At 38.2% G+C, this 17,750-nt stretch overlaps 1 protein-coding gene across 2 annotated transcripts in view; it reads right to left on the bottom strand.

Moving 5' to 3' along the window:
- LOC116266165 (DNA polymerase epsilon catalytic subunit A) overlaps window positions 1-17,750 on the bottom strand; it is a 33,616-nt gene that overhangs the window by 10,985 nt on the left and 4,881 nt on the right. Inside the window, exons 7-36 of one of the 2 annotated variants that reach the window (XM_031647272.2) lie at window positions 17,527-17,744; window positions 16,014-16,100; window positions 15,745-15,879; window positions 15,338-15,460; window positions 14,669-14,752; window positions 14,288-14,452; window positions 13,810-13,986; window positions 12,922-13,035; window positions 12,006-12,110; window positions 10,707-10,825; window positions 10,467-10,608; window positions 10,303-10,397; window positions 9,982-10,087; window positions 9,819-9,898; window positions 9,432-9,608; window positions 8,728-8,812; window positions 8,544-8,624; window positions 8,290-8,433; window positions 7,128-7,223; window positions 6,690-6,890; window positions 5,703-5,757; window positions 5,463-5,605; window positions 4,928-5,385; window positions 4,509-4,659; window positions 4,232-4,429; window positions 4,078-4,152; window positions 3,676-3,866; window positions 3,343-3,526; window positions 3,191-3,255; window positions 2,807-2,939 (exon numbers count right to left, since the gene is read on the bottom strand). In XM_031647272.2, coding sequence (XP_031503132.1) covers window positions 2,807-2,939; window positions 3,191-3,255; window positions 3,343-3,526; window positions 3,676-3,866; window positions 4,078-4,152; window positions 4,232-4,429; window positions 4,509-4,659; window positions 4,928-5,385; window positions 5,463-5,605; window positions 5,703-5,757; window positions 6,690-6,890; window positions 7,128-7,223; window positions 8,290-8,433; window positions 8,544-8,624; window positions 8,728-8,812; window positions 9,432-9,608; window positions 9,819-9,898; window positions 9,982-10,087; window positions 10,303-10,397; window positions 10,467-10,608; window positions 10,707-10,825; window positions 12,006-12,110; window positions 12,922-13,035; window positions 13,810-13,986; window positions 14,288-14,452; window positions 14,669-14,752; window positions 15,338-15,460; window positions 15,745-15,879; window positions 16,014-16,100; window positions 17,527-17,744 — 4,187 coding nt within the window. Of the gene's footprint in view, window positions 1-2,806; window positions 2,940-3,190; window positions 3,256-3,342; window positions 3,527-3,675; window positions 3,867-4,077; window positions 4,153-4,231; window positions 4,430-4,508; window positions 4,660-4,927; window positions 5,386-5,462; window positions 5,606-5,702; window positions 5,758-6,689; window positions 6,891-7,127; window positions 7,224-8,289; window positions 8,434-8,543; window positions 8,625-8,727; window positions 8,813-9,431; window positions 9,609-9,818; window positions 9,899-9,981; window positions 10,088-10,302; window positions 10,398-10,466; window positions 10,609-10,706; window positions 10,826-12,005; window positions 12,111-12,921; window positions 13,036-13,809; window positions 13,987-14,287; window positions 14,453-14,668; window positions 14,753-15,337; window positions 15,461-15,744; window positions 15,880-16,013; window positions 16,101-17,526; window positions 17,745-17,750 lie in introns of those variants that run through there. The other variant, XM_050080855.1, reaches the window with a different exon arrangement.

Below are 17,750 nucleotides of genomic sequence, written 5' to 3'. Positions count from 1 at the left end.
TATCTTATTCATTAGAGTCGAAAAAGTGGCTGGGGCATTCGTCAACCCGAACGGCATTACCAAGAATTCAAAGGCACCGTAACGAGTGACGCAAGTGGTCTTTGGCTCGTCGCCATCAACAATCCGAACTTGCCAATATCCTGATCTGAGGTCTAACTTGGAAAACACTTGAGCTTTGCCCAGTTGATCAAACAGATCTGCAATCAAAGGTAAAGGGTACTTATTCTTCACCGTTACCTTGTTCAACGCTCGATAATCCACACATAGCCTTTTGGAGCCATCATGCTTCGCTTGGAATAACACTGGTGCACCGAAAGGAGCTTTGGAGGGTCTGATTATACCTCCAGCTAGCATCTCATCCAACTGTCGCCGAAGTTCTCTTAATTCTGCAGGGGCCATTCGATATGGTGCCATTGCCGGGGGTTTGGCACCAGGGATGAGTTCGATGGCATGATCCACCTCGCGTCGAGGTGGCAGCCGTCTAGGGAGCTCCACAGGCATTGTTCCTGCGAATTCCGCTAAGACAGGCGCAAGCGCCTCTGGGACCAAACCAGGGGAGTCATTAGTTACTTCCCTGATTGCCACCAAGTACGTGTCTTCGCCGTGCTTGAGGCCTTTCTTCAACTGAAGGGCAGATATCATTGCGGCTTTGCCCTTATCCCTCTTTATCGATGTTACTGGAACCATACAAGGGGACTTTTCATCCATGATACTGATACTGCGTAGGTGTGGCATTGGCACCATTTTCGCTGTACTGAGGAGCTCCATGCCTAGGATCATCCGGAAATCATCCATCGGGACCACCGAGAAGTTGGCCCTTCCTAACCAACTCTCAATCTTCACAACCGCATCCCGGGCCACTCCGTGGATGGGTTTGGCCTCTGAGTTCACCGCCTTCATGCGTAACTCTCCCCTCTCAAGGGTTAGGCCCAGTCTCCTTGCCTCCTCAACTGAGACGAAGTTATGCGTGGCTCCCGTGTCTACCATAGCCAAGGTAGGCCTTCCATTTACCAGGATTTCCAAGTACATGAGCTCGTTAGAAGGTGTCGCTGTCACCTTCACTTTTTCCTCCCTTTTTATGGTGTTAAGAAGTTGAAGTGCACCCATCTTTGGTCCTTCCCCTTCTTCACCTTGTGCCGCATTAGCAGATTGCCTTGAAGAGCTTGCCTGATTGTCCCTATTTACACGCTTTGGACATTGCCTTCCTAAGTGATTACCATCGCAAAACCAACATTTCAACACTCTATTCTGAGGGTTGTCGTTTCTGTGAAAGAAAGTTCTTCTTTCGACTTGGCGCTGAGTTGATGGTTCATCTTTCCGTTCCCTTCGATCATCTTTCTTTCCTCCATGGTCAAGCTTCCTCGACGGCTTGAAGGCGTTAGTGTAGCTCTTGCGCTGAGTATCAGCCAAACGTTCTGCTACTACATAAGCGTCCTCCAAGGTCTCTGGATTACTCCTTTCCACTTCGGATTGCGCCCATGACTGCAGTCCCAAAATAAACCAGTTCAATTTATCTTGTTCTTGCATATCTGGCACATCTAACATCAGCCTTTGATAAGCCCTCACGTAATCTCGCAAGGATCCGGTATGTTTTAATTCACCAACCATCCGATAGGCATGGCGTGTCGCATTCGGGGGCATGAAGTAAGTTCTTAACTCTCGTTGAAAATCATCGAAAGTGTCTATTGTGCAGATCCCCTTTTGAATGTCGAGCCTTTTCCTTCTCCACCATGCCACAGCATCGCCCTCTAGCAACATAGCCGCAGTCTTGACTTGAAGGTCGTCCCCCATAACGCCTTGCAAGTCCAGGTAATATTCCACTTGGAATAAAAAGTTGTCGATAACTCGACTATCCCGAGTTCCATTGTATTTAGCTGGTCTCTGAACGTCGACCCTTGCTGGCCGATCGTTACCTCCACCTACAGAGATTTGTCGCTGTAGTGTGCGGTTCTTGACCTGAAGTTCCTTGACTTCAGCCTGTAACGTGGTCACTGTGTCTGTCAGTGCCCGATTCATGGCCAGTAGGTCGGCCATTTGTTCCCGCAGTACCTTCATCTCGTCCTTCATTTCCCCGAAGGACTCAGCTGCATTACCCAACGCTTCTTCATGAGCAGTTACGTCGGTAGCCAGCTTGTTCACCATCTCGGTCAGGTCTTCCTGACCCTGGGATGTACCCATCTCGTCAGAATGGGCTACTCCCTTGCCCTTGGCACTTCGCAGATTGTATTGAGTCGCCAGGGCTTCCTCCTCTTCGATCAACGATCGTCGGAGGTCTCTTTCGATCAACGATCGTCGGCGTGTAGTTCTACACCGACTATCCAACCGCTTCCCCAGATTGCTGAACCTGGCTCTGATACCAGTTGTCACGGGCTGACAACTTCGGCCCGTGCGGCGCGGCAAGAACCTGATTGCCGCAAGCCTTCAAACCACCGAACGGGGCGCAAAAGTAGTTTGAGAAAACAAGTGTATAAAGAATGTGTGTGAATAAAGAAATCTCGCAATGTATTCGCTTGAAGAATTAGTACATCACGAGAAAGATAAGTAATGAGAATGATCTCGACTTTACTTATGTAGGATGGCCGAGGCCGCTTACAGGATTCCCATGCCGACCATCCAAAACAAGAAATCCCAATACTTGACACTTAGACCGGTGGGAGGGTACTCCCTTACAAGTAAACATGCATAAGCAAATGAATCAACATAAGCAAAGGAAGTACAACGCAAAACAAAGCAAAGGACTGTACAGACTCCCAGACACAGGGGAACAATAGCGATCATAGCAATAACTTGCCGCGAATAATGGTACCTGATACTGACTGTCTCGAGCATTGCATGGAATAGTAACACATGGGAAATCATCAAGAGTAGGTATCAGAAACTTTAGATCCTGAACTTTTGGACATTCAATGACACTGATAGCAGGGCCATGATGCTGATGCCTGTACAAAAAGATGCACGGTGTCCGTTACACACTGAAATGTTGTTAGCCACAACACATCAAATTCAGAAAACAAAAGCACCAACTAAGAAAAATTGTGAGCTGGAACTCAGGTTAGGCTTTTCTCCTCTCACATCACATGGAAGGACTTTCCATAAAAATGGAATCCTAAACCAGATATGTGAAGACAAACACTTCAGATAAAATATCTACATACTCAGAAAAAAAAAAGCTAAAGAAAAAGATATATACCGATACTCATTTAAAATTCTCTGCAGTAGTTTTCCTGCATCTTTGATAGATACCACATAGTCCACCTACAATGTATTAGTAATACAACACAAAATCAGAACTATATCTCATTGGCTGCAGCATAATATACTCCAAAACTGTAAAGATAGAACCTTAACGAAGATTCCACTCGATTGAAGATTTGGACCCACAGAAAGAACTTGGCAAGCTTCTCGGAACTGCTTTTCCAGCAGAGTCATCGACAATTCCTTGTTCTGGTAGGGATTTAGTACCACCACAGATATAGAGCTAGATGCAGGGATGTAAATCACAAAGATGCCCCTTCCTTCTGACATGCTAAATTTAAGGAAGAGTGCAGTTCACAGATTAGTTAGACAAATGCTGTTGACAAAGTCTTAAAATCATAGATAATCTTTTACTTGTGTAAGTTGTAAAGTTGCTGACTCATGTTTCATCAAATCAAAAGGTCGTTGCTAAGACTTTACCTATGATACAAGTAAAAGAATGGCATTTGATGTTCTAAATAGGAACATTCAGTAGTGGTCTTCATCAGCAGTTCATCAAGACTCCATCCATCCTCAAGGCCTCGACTGTTGGCACCCTGGATCAACTTGCATACACAACCAATCCGTAGAATAGCACTATATTCTAAAGGCATCTTTGTCTCATACAATCCCTATTAAAGCATAAAAATTATAGTTTCAGAGAGCACTAACCACAACTTGAGAATCAAATAGACAACATACACCATATTGATTAACATTTAGCAAAAGAATTGGGTTTTAGAAATGTTATGGCTTATGGCAATGCCTTTAAGTTTTCCTAATCATGTCCACATCCAAAAATCAGTAACACAATCTGAAATGGCAAGATTTTGTTATTTTGACCTCAACTTCTGGATCAGCCATATGAGCTGCAAGCTTCTTGCTTTCATTCTTGTACTGGTCTTCACCAACAACCACCTGCAAATTTTTCCCTTAGATGTATTTCCTGAGTATAGGGGGCGTGCCATTTTCCAAACTATAAATTGGAAATAAGTACCTCAATGAGATTAAAGCTAGGACGGGCATGTGGAAGAGTCTTATTAACACGCTTCCCTGGAAATTCTTCAGTGATAGGTGCCCTTGTGTTGAGGTAAAATACTCTAGGAACATTAAGTGGAACCTTAAACATTATGTCTTCTACGACCACCCAAGCAAAAAAATTCCCAAGATCTGGACTTGGTACAAGTTGTATTATCTGAAATAACAGAAACTTCATCAAGTGCCTGCCAAAAACTCATTGCTGATCTGACATAACAAAAATAAATGTCATTGACCTGCCAATGTGAACGCAATAGTGCTGCTTCTCGATTCCTGAAGTAAGCAACAAGTCCATTTGCACGCTTATCCAGCTTATGATTTCTTATAGCAAAAGGTGACTTGCTTGCACTAGTTGTTGGGGCAGGATGTTTCAGAGCAGCACCTAACCTGGAATGCACAGGAAAAGATAAAGACACAGCATTCCTCAATGCTTTCTGTAAAGCAAGTACCTTAGGCAACACATACATTGAGTACACTATGACAGCATATACTAGATCTAAAATAAGATGTCTGGATGTACACACAGAAATAACACATTGAGAACAATTTCTGATTCAAAAAATTAACTAAAAGATAAAAGAAACCTGCACACTAAAAAGGCTAAAAAATTACAAAAATCAAAGAATAACAATCAATCTCCCTGTTTTCACAATACCTCTGTCTCTTTTTTCCTTCACGTGTTTCTTTCCATTTCCGCTTCTTTATTTCAAGCCACCCATGGTAATCAATGTTCCTATCAATGCTTTCCATTGATCTGCCATTTTGATGCAATTCCATCAATACTTGGGGTGCCATGCTAGTGCCTCCATCCTCCTTCTCACAAGCAGAAGAAACAACAGTTTGTGGAGAAATTTTATGTCCCCTATTTTTTTGACAACCATGAATCAACCTTTGCCCTCCTGTTAAGGAAACATTGTCCATGACAACCATGTCCTCCAAGTCAATAAGATTTTCTTGATCTGATAGATGGTTGGAATGAGGTACAGGGAGATTGCGATGTGTTGATGAATTGAACATGTCAGTTATATTCCTCTGTCGAAATTTATCTTCTTTTTCTTGAACCCTTTTGTGCAACCAGTCAGGATGCATCACTCTTGGAACAGGATTAGAGACCTGCAGCAAGACAGTTCTCTGAGCATGCGCAGCACTATTAACAATTTAAAATGACAGAGAGAAATTAACAGCAAGACCTTTTGCATTGCCGCAGGTATAGTGATGATCTTCTGGATAGCTGAACTAAGCCGTTGCCTGTAATAGGACCAATCAATTATAGATCTGATACCCACATCTGATGAGATCTTGCACCATTTCCTCACGTAAAATTTCATAATCTCTGAGAATATACAAGGCAACTCAGATCAGGCTATGAAAAGCATTTTCTGCAGGTACTCATAAAAAAAATTAACATACATGTGGAAGATAATAATTACCAGCATCAGTCTCAAATATCGCAACGGGGATAGCACGTTCACTGACTGGAGTGCCCTGTTGAAACATTACCAGACGCAATGAAGGTATATTTACAGTTTTACACATGCAAAGCATCAAGAAAGTATAAAAATATTTACAACTATGAAGCTGATTTTTTAACGTGAGAGAAAAGCTTTCACTAAGCAAAATTTGATGTCTGAGCAAGCTCCTCACTGGAGAAGAACTTTCAAATGAGCTGGCAGAGCAGCAAAAAAGTTTAGTTCACCATTCACAAAGCCATAAACTTTTAGTTTTCATTAGTTTCAATAAGTTGTGCTTAGTAAAGAAAAGCTATTTATTTCCTATTATGATGAAACAGGATTATAGTTAAGCAATTTCATCCACCTGGAGCAGAAACATGCAGTTGACATGCCACCATAATTCCATGTCCCCATCCAAAAAAATATGTAAAATTAATCTAACAATCAACTTCAGTTGCTCAGTTGTTTAACTCTCTTATTGCTTGACATCAGTAATTCAGCATAATGGAGTTATGAGTTTCTAGATAAACATATAATTGTAAAGTATACAACTTGAAATTCCATAGCTTTGTGTTCTTTCACATATGATATATTTTATATAGTGCTTTGAGTGTCTGTGAACCTACATCTATATTCCCTGATATTGACCTGCAGCTGCATGACCAGCTTCAATTGGAGTTGGACTATAGCCTGGATGACAGAAATGGGAAGCTAAATTACTAAGCGGCAACAAAAACAAAAACAGCACTTTGTAGACTCTCGCTTTCAAGATGACTAGCCTCAGAACTCTCTTTTCAAAATGAAGATATTGAGAATTGCAGCTGCGTTACACATATTTTATGCATATAGTAAAAGACTATACACTTTTTATCTCTCTCTTGTACATGGCAGATAACTTTCTCAGATAACTCATGAAAAAGGGAAAAAATGTAGATATCACTCTAAACAAAGTCTTGGTAAGCATACCTGTGGCTCACAAGCAACTATATATTGACACCTAAGACCTTTGTCTTTGACCATGGTATCCCCTAGAAAATCTGCAAGTCGTTTTGCAGTCGTCAGGGCACATGATTTCTGCTCTCCATAGTCCACCAAGGATTTGCTCATGGTGCTGGATTCAGATATATAATCAAGCAGCTCGCTATCAGCAATATCTATCCCTTGATTCTTTGAGAAAAGAAAGAACAGAGTATCTCTTAGTCAAGTTGCCATCTCCATTGATAGTTGATAGTTACATGGAAAATATGGCAGGAAAGTATAGTCTTTCTCAAAATATCAAATAAGGGGGAAATAACAGGAAGCTACAAGAGGAGCATGTCATAGCAGCAGTCGGACTAGAACTAAAGCAGGGGTCAGGTACTTTTCCCTTAAGGCTTGCAATAAACCATGAAAAATTATTCTTACATCTAAAAGATCAAGCCAGCGGTTTGCAACAGATGAAACTGCAGCATAGCACTCTTCTAAGGTTGACCCGTGAAGGAACTTGTCGAAAACCTCAGCCTGAAAAAAGAAAGAAAACAAAATAAAATGAAAAAGAAGATTAGGATTAGTGACAATAATTAAACCAATTAAATTAGGAAGCAATCGTAAAACCAGGTGTCATCTCCAAGTAAGGCAAGGAAGCTTAAGAGATTGTGCATAAGATTCACAACAACCACGAGCAACTACACAGTCCCATGCATGACCATGTTTTGTGGCCAACTAAAAGCAGGACAGACATGTAATATCCCTCTTTTATATCGTTAGTCCCATGCTACAACCAAAGAGACTCAACCTTTCTATGGTTGGTGGGAATAATAAGATCCATGGGATGGACACATGATAGAGAATGCAGAGGACAGCAGATAGACCTCCTTTATCAAAATGTTCAAAGACAGCTGTGTTTTGCAAAGGCAGCAGCAGTGCTGCTCACAAGCGCAATAATTTTAAGTTACCTGAAAGTTGGACCTATGCCTTACATAATTCAAGACCTAAAAAAACACACAGGCTCAAAGCTGTTACAGTTTTTTTAGTGGCCAAAGTATCCCAAAAGGACAGCTTGCTGTGCATGCATTTGCATAGAAACAGGATGGCCATCTGCAATTTGCATCAAACTAATAAAAAAATTTATTTTGATCAAAACCAGTCTTCATGATTAAATTTGTCTGTTAACTTCTCGCTTTGACTATGTCACTGTCGGATAGAATTTCCATTAAACTAACCATTAATAGTTTAGAAGCTAGTAGAATGTGACAAATATTGGAATGCTTTCACACATTGTTTTTACCACTAAAATACAAAGCAACAACTGAATTTTCAAAAGTGAAGCATACACACAAAATCTTGGATTAGTTAAAAATTTTGCACTTCTAGTATTTTTTTTTAGTAAGATGTAGTTCTACTAAACAAGTAAAAAACATGTGAAATCACCAATATGAAGGATGGTAACCAGCCCTGATGGGCAAAGAAATGGCTCACTGTAAATGGGAATCATTTAGACAACTTAAATCTCAAGAACATGCATCAGGTTCTTGTTAACTTATGCCATTGGAAAGCATTATAAACATCCAAGGCACTGAGAGCAGACCTGGAAGACTTTGATGAGCTTCAATTCTCCCCGTCGCTTAATCTCAAAGCCTTTAAGCTCCGCAAGAGTTCCATCATCATTGAAAACAGCATACCTTTTCTTAATTAATATCCCTTCTTCCTTTGAAGCGGGTAGTATCATAGCCTAAGGAGAGAAGGAATAAAAAAAAAACAGTTGAGAATTCAAAGGAAGTCATCTCGCATTTGTTCAGCTACCAATTATCACAATGCACTTGGATAGTTGGATGCATTCACCTTATATGGTCCATCTACTTCAAATTCAATTGAACATTCACTATGGGTAGTGTATACTTTGTTGACAGGATCGACAAGTGTCTGACATACAATACCACAAGTCCAATAAAGTTGACATATGAAATAAGCCAGTAACTTTAGATAAGTCACCATGAATTATAACAAAGAAATAAACCTCTCCAACCTGGTATTGGTCATTTGTATTGTTTATTGCAACATCAACATTCAGCATCACGCATGGATAAGAAATTGTGAACTTCTTTGAATTTCTGTGAGAAGACACAATGTGCCAGCTATTACAATCTGAAGAAAATTAGTGTTCAAGGTTCAAATCCTTAATAAAAACCACGAGCTTAATTGCTATATTGAATCAAAGGTTTGATATTGTCCCCTCACCTAACTGCAACAAGGCTCAATATGTTACGAATGGCAAGCACATGTAGCTTCCAAGCAATATGCCCTATAAAGCTATACTGCTAATTCAGACATCTGAATCTTGAAAATATATTTGCAAAGGCTTTTACATGAGATACTTTCCAATAGTATTTCTGTTTTGCAGTTTTGTGCTTTTGTCAAGTTAACTTTTTCTGGCAACTATTTTCATTATTTCCTTCAACACTTCTTACATGCTGATATGTCTGCATAAGAAACCAAACTTAAGCAACATCATGGGATGTTCTCTTACCAACATATCCCAGGGAATGTGATGTGGACTACATAAAGAGCTTGCCAGCATGTATTTCTATAGAGCTAATACTCTAGAAGGTTACAACAAATAAATACACAAAACCTGTGTTCCCCAAAGACCTTGGTGAAAAGAGACAGGAGCAACAGATAAATTAATGAACATACTAATTATAAAGATAAAGCATGTCTGAAAGGATTTACTTTGTAACAAATGTGAAGTTCTCAGGGAATGATCCTGGCAGTGCACACCATATGCCATCTGTATCCAATTCAAGTGGTCTTCCAATTTTTTCTACCAGCAAGCGAGCATTCTGAATAATTTTAGCTCCCGTGTAGGTAACAACTCCGGCCATCTCCATAGAATACCATCTAGCTCCCCTATACAAATTTTCACAAAGTAGAAAGCATCAGATGAGTGAAAAGAATAGGAAAAGAACAGTAGTTATTACAAAAGTTTAAACTTCAAACTTTGAAGTTTTAAGTTCCCATTTGCAGAGATCCTGATTGCTCTGTTATTCCATACAGCTGCTTCTTAGAGAATAATGAAAAATATTCAAAGCACAATGGCCTTCTCGAATTAATACTTACTTGCGCATAACATATCCATAGAAGGAATTAAGTATACACTTATGAGCCAACTGAAGAGAATCGTACAGTATCACCATATCCTGCATAAGCCCAGAAAAAAAGAGGAACCCATCAGTTAGAAACATATAGAAAGTTTTGGTTCATCACAAAGCACTATACTTACTTGTGCTTCTTGTATCTGCATCAAGTTTCCCTTAGCCTTTGCTTCAGCTAATTTTCCCTTCCAAGTTTTATTGAGACCTTTGTATTCATATCTTCTATCTCGAAAGCTAACAGGAGTAGCAAAAGGGAAGGTAACCATACAGGCTCCAAATTGTAAAGCCAACAGAAAAACACTGGGGCGCAATACATCAACTCTCTCCCGCATTATTATATGAAAAAAAAACAACAAATATTGTTCTATGGGGTCTTGTGCATAAAAACTTCTGAAATTGATTGAAGTTAATGAGAAATCAACACCTAATGAAGAATGTAAAGGACAAACCTTCTTACAGTGTCAACATAAAATGGATTTTCACGCATGCATATCCCAGCAACTCGACGTTCAGTAATAGGTTTATCAACCACCCTTTTGTATACCTGATACATGCAGAACAAGTTATGAATAAACAAACCACTAGAAAATTTAGACAAGTACATTACTCCTACCTTTTGGCAATACTTCTTCAAACGATCCTTCAGCTTCAACTGCTGCTGCAATTTTGGGAGGTCAAGGAATGATTTTGATGGTTCACCATCTACATCATCTACAAGCTCTGACTCAATTTGACTTTTCAGATGGTAGTATTCACTAGAAGATACATCCAATTACACACAATTTTAAGATAAATGTCCAACAAAACCAACACTGAAGATTATTAAAGCTTGCACACACACACACACACACACCTTTTCTTGGACATGAACGTCTCTCCTCGCCAAACCCACTCAAGATGTCTAAGGCAAGTTTTGCCAGGTCGATTGAAATCACATGCTGTACAAACTTCATCTGTAACTATTGATGGCGGCTAGAACAAATAAAAGGCAGACACAGAACCTTCCATGAGTTTGACAAGAACATATAGAAATGATTGGAATCAAAAGCTTCAATATGGGACAAAGTTCCATAAAAATGATGAGGAGGTTCAAAGGAATGAATCTTTGAAAAATAGCAAAACTAAATGTAATGCAAAAGGAAATATCCTATATGGCTAAACAACAACAAACAAATATATTTTGAAAAACAGTGTAAAATGGGAGATGTAAACATACACATTCAGATATAGACAGTATGTCAACATAAAACATTTTGAAGCCTGGTCCAGTGGTTCATCTTCCCTCATCTTTCCAGCCTCGAGTAAATGAGCAAGTGCTAGAGAATTGCACAGAGTATCTAGGTTCCATGCTAGTAGATTCACCAAAACAATAATGGATGTACAAGAAAAAGTAGAGTGACATTCTTCTTGACTAAAATATTCCACAGACAGATCTGGGTTATAGAACAAGATAAGATAAACTTTGTATCGTTCATATAACTAAATCCTAGGACTTGCTATATCAGACCACTCAATCCCTTCTAGACAGAATATAGAAGAAACAATATCGTCAAATATAGAGTGTTGTTGGCAAGTGCATCCAAACAATCCTAAGGAGTTCGAACCTACAGCTGAATTTGGTGGTATAGCCGTATAGGCTATAAATACTGATGGTATAGGATACAAATCCCTGGGGTTTCTTCCCGCAAATTACTTATCAATATTTATGTGTGGGTTTATGTAATGAGATGCAGCACCACACCACCACACTGCCTAGAGAATGTGAATGGACATGTTGAGACAAAAGGTTTTTTTCTCCTTTGCCAACAAAATTTTGCTGCATACCAAAGACTGACCACCTAGCAAAAAATATTTCCAAAATCTGAAGTTACAGAGTTACAAAAGTAATAGCAGTTCATGCAAACTTTGTAAATCATATCCATCCCACTAAAAAAATGATAAAAGGGGCCATGAGATCAAGAACACATCAGAGCACCAAAATTTCAAGGAAGCATGAAAGAAATGATTAGGATCGTGAATTCCAAAAAATGGTTGACAAGCTAATACATTCAGAAATGAACTTCATAATTCAAACATCTATAAGAAAAGAAGTTAAATTATGGAAACTTTTTTTAACAAAGAACATGCAGACAATGTTAACAACATCTAATACCTGAAGCCGATTGGTTAGAATGATGTTTGGGTACATGGCAGCCACATCAAGATGATATATAAGGGGACATTCCTCACGGTTTGGCTCATCACGCAACATTGCAAGCTACAAGCAATGGAATAAACACAGAATAGTCAATACAGATTCTGGAACCAAAATCATAAATTAACTTAGCCTTCAGATAAAATTGATGAGTACTTGGATTTTTTTAAAAAATTAAAAATCTTTAACTTTTTAGTTCACAAAATCTGATTTAGACGTCATAATTTAATGATTCTCTTTACTTCTGCATTTTCAAACACGTTGTAACTTGTAACCACCTGTGCCATTAATCCTTGAAAAACTACTATCACACCAAATGGAAAATATTGGTGCACAATTTCTCTCTCTCTCTCTCTCTCTCTCTCTCTCTCTCTCTCTCTCTCTCTCTCTCTCTATAAGAAAGCATAAATATCATAACAAGATATACTATATATATGTATGTATGTATGCATATATACATATAGAAAAATTGAAATCAGCTGGCTGCCGAATGTTGCTGGATGGCTAAATATTTAAACCTGTCACTAAGAAGCACCACAAACCATCATTAAAAACACCACAAACCGTGGTTATACCGTAGACTGTTGCTAATGCTTCCAGTGCAAGGTGTTTTCAATGACCATTTTAAAGGACTTTGTCATCTGGCAACATTTGGCAGCCTGCTGATTCTAATTCCTCAATATATATATATATATATATATATATATATATATATATATATATATACTGCCTTAAATATTAAATATTTTATCAAACCAACAATTATCTACTCAGAATGCCTAACTGAAACATAAATTGGTAAGATACTGCTATATAAGCCAAAAAGTCCAGTTGCTCAGGCATGACCTTGTGGTTAAGGAACATAAGTTGGTACCTTTACGGCAATAGATTCCTTCACATCTTGATAGTTAGCAACTAAATCTAACTCCATCTTGCCCTCTACTTTTATGGCATATTGTAGATCTCGGTCAAGGTTGGCAAGTAATCGCTGAATAAAGTACAGAATTAAAAAAATGAGTCACTTGAATCAAGAATCCTTTACATGTAATTGCAGAAAATTCAATTGCCAGACACACTTCTTCCATATCATACTTAATCAGTAGAAACTAGAAAGTTGCATCTAACTGACCCTAATCAAAATGCTATTCATAAAAAATAATCATCTTTCAACTGAAAAGTTTTGGTGAAATAGGTTGATTTTAATAAACTTCTACAGAAAATTGAATTAGAATTTCCTATCTCATCCATGTTTTCACCAACAAAATCCCAAAGCTGCCACATATGTTCTGAAAAAGATTATGAAACTGGAAAATCTAGTAATGACAACTTTAGGAAGGCATTTTAACACATAAAAAGACATTTTAACACATAAACTCTTTGCATTGTTTTGGACAGATTTCTAACTTGACACACTTATTCAACAAAGTGAAAAAACATCCAACAGAACCATCTACTGAGTCAACATTTAAGTGAATGTCTTTTCCCACACTTTGTCTTTACACCAAAATAAATCTCACAGGTGTACTTCCATTGACAGCCCGCCTTGAGATGCATGTCTTACACATACAAACAACATATACTATTTATGCAAACATATCTGCATACATGCACACACATATTGATATGGGTGTATAGATATGTACATGTGTGCACATATATTTGTATGGGTGTAAAAAGCATTGGCAAATTCTAAAGGATAGTTATATTTGTGTGAACCATATACATATGGAAAACATAAATTGCTAGGGAAAGTTAGATATACTTCAAAAGCAGAAGGATCAAGCTGAAACTTAGTTGGAAGATCAGATCGGAAAACACCACTTTCAAGGCATTCAACATGTCCTCCAATGTATGTTTCACTCTCCAAAAGCCTATTGTTGTGGAACTTTTCTGGATCTGTCTGGTGCTTGTTTGGACATATCACATTTGCCTTATATGCCTGCATGAACAAAGAAACATCAGTTATTACTAGACATTCGTCTTATATGCTGAACAATCAGAAAATTTTCAAGCTCTAGATGTTCATATATAAGCTGTAAAGAAATGCAACAGACAACCTTGTTCAACAAATATTACAAGAAAGCAAACAGGGGTTATAGAAGCATTAGACTTAAGGGAATTATGAGGAGAGATTACAACTGGCCCTAAGATATATGGATCAAGGACAAAAGGAGGAATCAGCAGCTGTCTAACTGTAAATTAGACTATAATAAATAGTAATACAGATGGATCAAGCATACCTGGACCATAAGGAGCATTTCGCATAGTGTACCACTTCCTTTTCTCAGCACCTCATCAGGTGACATAGGTATTATAGTTGCGAGTGAGAATATGAAAGGATGAACATATGTCATATACAGGTAGTATGTGGCGACAGCATCTGAGACAGAATATGATGCCATTGTCTGTACCAATTTTCCCAAAAAACAACTGTTTCAAATATACTTGCTGAAGATCCTTAGAATTAAATTTGACTAAGATGTAAAAGAAAATCCAACTAATATACAGGCAACGGCTGACATCTATAACCAAAGAGGAGCTTGGGAATTCAAATCTGCATCAAACATTGACATAACATTTCTCAAAATGCAATAGAACATAAATAAAATGTAATTTTGTACCTGTGGTTGTTCTATGGCAAAGCGAACCATATCTTCTGGATTCACCTCCAATGGATCATAGCCTAATTTAGCTTTTGTAACTGCCTGAATGAGAAAAAATGATGATCAATATTTCCATACAACTAAAGGTGAAAAAGTTATGGACTTGAACAGCATTAAGCATATGAACACAAAATTACTGTATGCCCATAAGTCCATAACCTGCCTCACAACCACATAGAATCAGTACAGATTAGATCCTGTCTCCTGAAAATCAACATCATAAAATGGGCTAAAATGATGCCAGTCTCCAAGACAGAGAAATTAAGCAAGATGTCTGCAATTCTTTCTTGTGTAACTTCTATTTCAGAGGCTGTATTGCAGTCTTTATGCCACATTCAGCATGTGTTTCATGAAAGGGATATTTGACAGCAAAGAAGACCCGGCTTCTTGCAAAGGTATTCTGCATCTGATGAATTCCACTTATGAACGAGTCAACAACTTTGTCTTGATTTATCGTGGACTAACTTAAATATTAGAAAGTACAATTTCTTATAATACAGAAAGAGCAACTTCTTGCCATTATGCACATCTAATAATGTAATTTAAGGATAAAGAGAGTCACTAAGCACAAGCAAGTTTTAATAGGCATTGGTAGACGATCAGGTCAATTATAGAATAACCATGCACCTTTAGACCATGGCTTCCTTGAGGAAGGTAACTGTCCCTTTTCACCCATGCAAAACAATCCAGGTGGCAAGCAAATTTTGATCGGCACTCTCCCTGGTTAGCATCACATTGAAATCCTATCTCCTGCAAAGATATTGCAATCAATCAATATTACCTTCAACCTCCTAGGGACCACAATGACCCAAGAGTTATTTAGTGACAAAGCATAACAATGACACGTTACATGCTATCAATAATCCTAAGTCCTAACAAACTTGATTCCTAGTCTCTCTCTCCTTACTAAATGTGACTTAATTTGGCAGAAGAGAGAGAGAGAATAGTCAGGGTTGTTAGGATTCGTAGTTGCAGGATCTAATTTCCCTATATGTATAGATAACCATGCACGCAAAACAGAAACAACAGCATACATCACTCATTTTGATCCCATGATATGCAGCCCGACTTTCAATGAATGGCCAATCAAAGAAGTCGCCATTATAGGTAACGTAGACATGAGGCTTCACTTCTTGCATGTGACCAAACCATACCATCAGTAATTCCCTCTGCAAATAATGAAAATAATAATTAATAATTAAAGACCAACGTATGATAGCACCAGGTGAGATGCTGCTTTGGGATTACATGTCAGTGTCACTCAAATACCACAAACTGTATAGGCAAATTACAAGAAAGTTACCTCATTTTTGGCATTCTTAACTTTAAAATGACCTTCAAATTCTGGCTTTGGTGTATACTCCAAATCTTCAATGTCCTTTCCCACACACTGCACAGAGGAAATAGACAATAGGGAATGAAGAAATCAATAGACAGATTTTCACATAAGGATGAGTATCTGAAAGAAAATTTCAAATTAGTTCCTGATTCAACATTTAGGTTTAAAAAGGGGGAAAAATGAAAAACCAAGAAAAAAAGTTTTTTTTTGTATGTTTTTTTTGGAAAAAAACACATTTTTTCCCTTTTTTTTCGGCTAACTTGTTTTTAACATAATTTTCACGTTTTTTTTTTCAATAAAAAGCATTTTCTGTGACACTACAAACAAACAAAAAATAGGCAAACAGATCCAAGATGAACTGATCAATGGGAGAACTTTGTATCTTATTGTTTTGGTCACCAGCTAAAGTCAGTTTAGCTAGAACTTGTCAAAGTATTTGAAAGAGAGCAGAACGTTTCATTATATGTCACACGGGTACTCCTCTTATGGAGGAGTACCCGTATCCGTATGGTACGGGTACGGCCCTGGTGCGGTCAACGCAGTACCGAGTACGGTCAATGTACCCGGGATCATTTTCGGACTCGGTCAACTTTGACCAAGTCCAAAGTTGTTCAGTTTTTGAGTTGAAAATTAAAAAACCCCCTCTTTTTTCTTGTTTCCTTTTTCACTCTAAACCTTTCTTGTACATAGTTCCTCACAACTTTTCATTTAAAATCTTCCATACAATGTTTCGAAAATCCATTCCTTCTCTATAATTTGACTCTTCAATAATAGTGTGAGTCATAACCATAGCGATGTCAATATATCTTAAAAGCGTGACCTGTTGCTCCTTCTAATCTTGATGATGAGACGGAGAATCAAGAAAGTTGATATATTTGTATGTTAATTACTTCCATATTGTATTTTGTGAATATGTTATTCATTTTGAAATTTTTTGACACACACACACATATATATATATGTCCGCGTGTGTGTACGGCCGTACCCCCGCACCCAATTTTCTTGAAAATGGTTCGTACCCGTACCCGTACGTGCACTGATACCCGTACCTATGTGACATAGGACTTTCATACTGATGCAAAATTTCCCAATAACATAATTTCCAAGTGAAACATCAATATTCCTGCAACCATATCTTGACCAGCAAGAAAATTTTTAAAACCTCCAGTCCTTCAAAAGCAAGCATCTCTCACAAGTGCTGAAATTTTAGCTGGTACGATCTTTGGTTCTTTAAGTAAGATCAGCAAGTGAATATTCCAAAAGCCTCACCTAGTCCTAAAAAACATATAAATTATAAAGTAAAGAAAGTGTAAGAAGAAATGAGTTCAAGGTATGAGTTATTTGACATTAAAGAACCCTTGCAGCGATGTGAATTAGCAACCAAAAGATTCAATATATCAAAACTAAGCATTTACAGATCTACGAGACCTGTAAGTAACAATGGTAGACAAATGGGGTGTCATCTTGCCAAGTTTACCTCTCTATTAATTATCAAATAACCCTGACCATCCATCATGTAAGAGATCATCATAATCAGGTCATATTCAGAATCAGGAAACTTCAAAGGAAGCTTGGTTGTCTCAATATCAAATGCACAGACATGGACTTCGGCACGCTGGAGAAGATCAGCCCGTTTCTCTAGAATGACACCAGTACTGGTAACACTAACATTGTACCACTGCCCACACCTCACATCTGCAT

Source organism: Nymphaea colorata, chromosome 12 (assembly GCF_008831285.2).
Source record: "Nymphaea colorata isolate Beijing-Zhang1983 chromosome 12, ASM883128v2, whole genome shotgun sequence".
Taxonomy (NCBI): Eukaryota; Viridiplantae; Streptophyta; class Magnoliopsida; order Nymphaeales; family Nymphaeaceae; genus Nymphaea; species Nymphaea colorata.
This window is presented reverse-complemented; position numbering and strand designations above follow the sequence as displayed.